Consider the following 423-nt stretch of genomic DNA (forward strand, 5'->3'; position numbering starts at 1 on the left):
CTGGTCCCCGGGGAAAAGACACTACGGACAATCCAGGACTAAGCAGAGATGTGTAGGTAGAAATCAAGTTCCAAGGAGCGAGCAGGGCAGCCCTGGCCTCGCTGGCTGGCGCCAGGGAAGTTCAGCTCTGCGCCAGGCCCTCAGTGCTGGCTCCGCTTGCGGTACAGGTAAGCGTTGCTCACCTGGTTCATGATAACCAGGCTGGTGAGAAGGGGACACAGCATGGCGAGGTACCAGGAGACACTGGTCACCGAGGCAGTGAACCACAGGGAGCACATGCCCAGCATGAGGCTGGCACAGCCCAGCAGGTAGCCCACCAGCCCGGAGGTTGCATGGTACAGCTTGAGCTTGGCCAGCGTCCAGTTCTTCACGAGCTTGGGGTAGAGCAGGAGCAGGCCGCCCGCGCACTGCCCGCCGGCGTAC

The 423-nt window shown here is 62.2% G+C and overlaps 1 protein-coding gene across 1 annotated transcript; it reads right to left on the reverse strand.

Moving 5' to 3' along the window:
* Positions 1-140: 140 nt before the first annotated feature.
* Positions 141-419, reverse strand: LOC104497531 (cytochrome b561 domain-containing protein 2; the record flags this gene model as incomplete). Its single annotated transcript, XM_010140797.1, has 1 exon — positions 141-419. A coding segment is annotated over one exon (279 nt), but the record flags the coding sequence as incomplete, so codon positions are not given.
* Between the last annotated feature and the right edge of the window lie 4 nt (positions 420-423).

Source organism: Buceros rhinoceros, unplaced genomic scaffold, assembly GCF_000710305.1.
Source record: "Buceros rhinoceros silvestris isolate BGI_N320 unplaced genomic scaffold, ASM71030v1 scaffold30177, whole genome shotgun sequence".
Lineage (NCBI taxonomy): Eukaryota > Metazoa > Chordata > Aves > Bucerotiformes > Bucerotidae > Buceros > Buceros rhinoceros.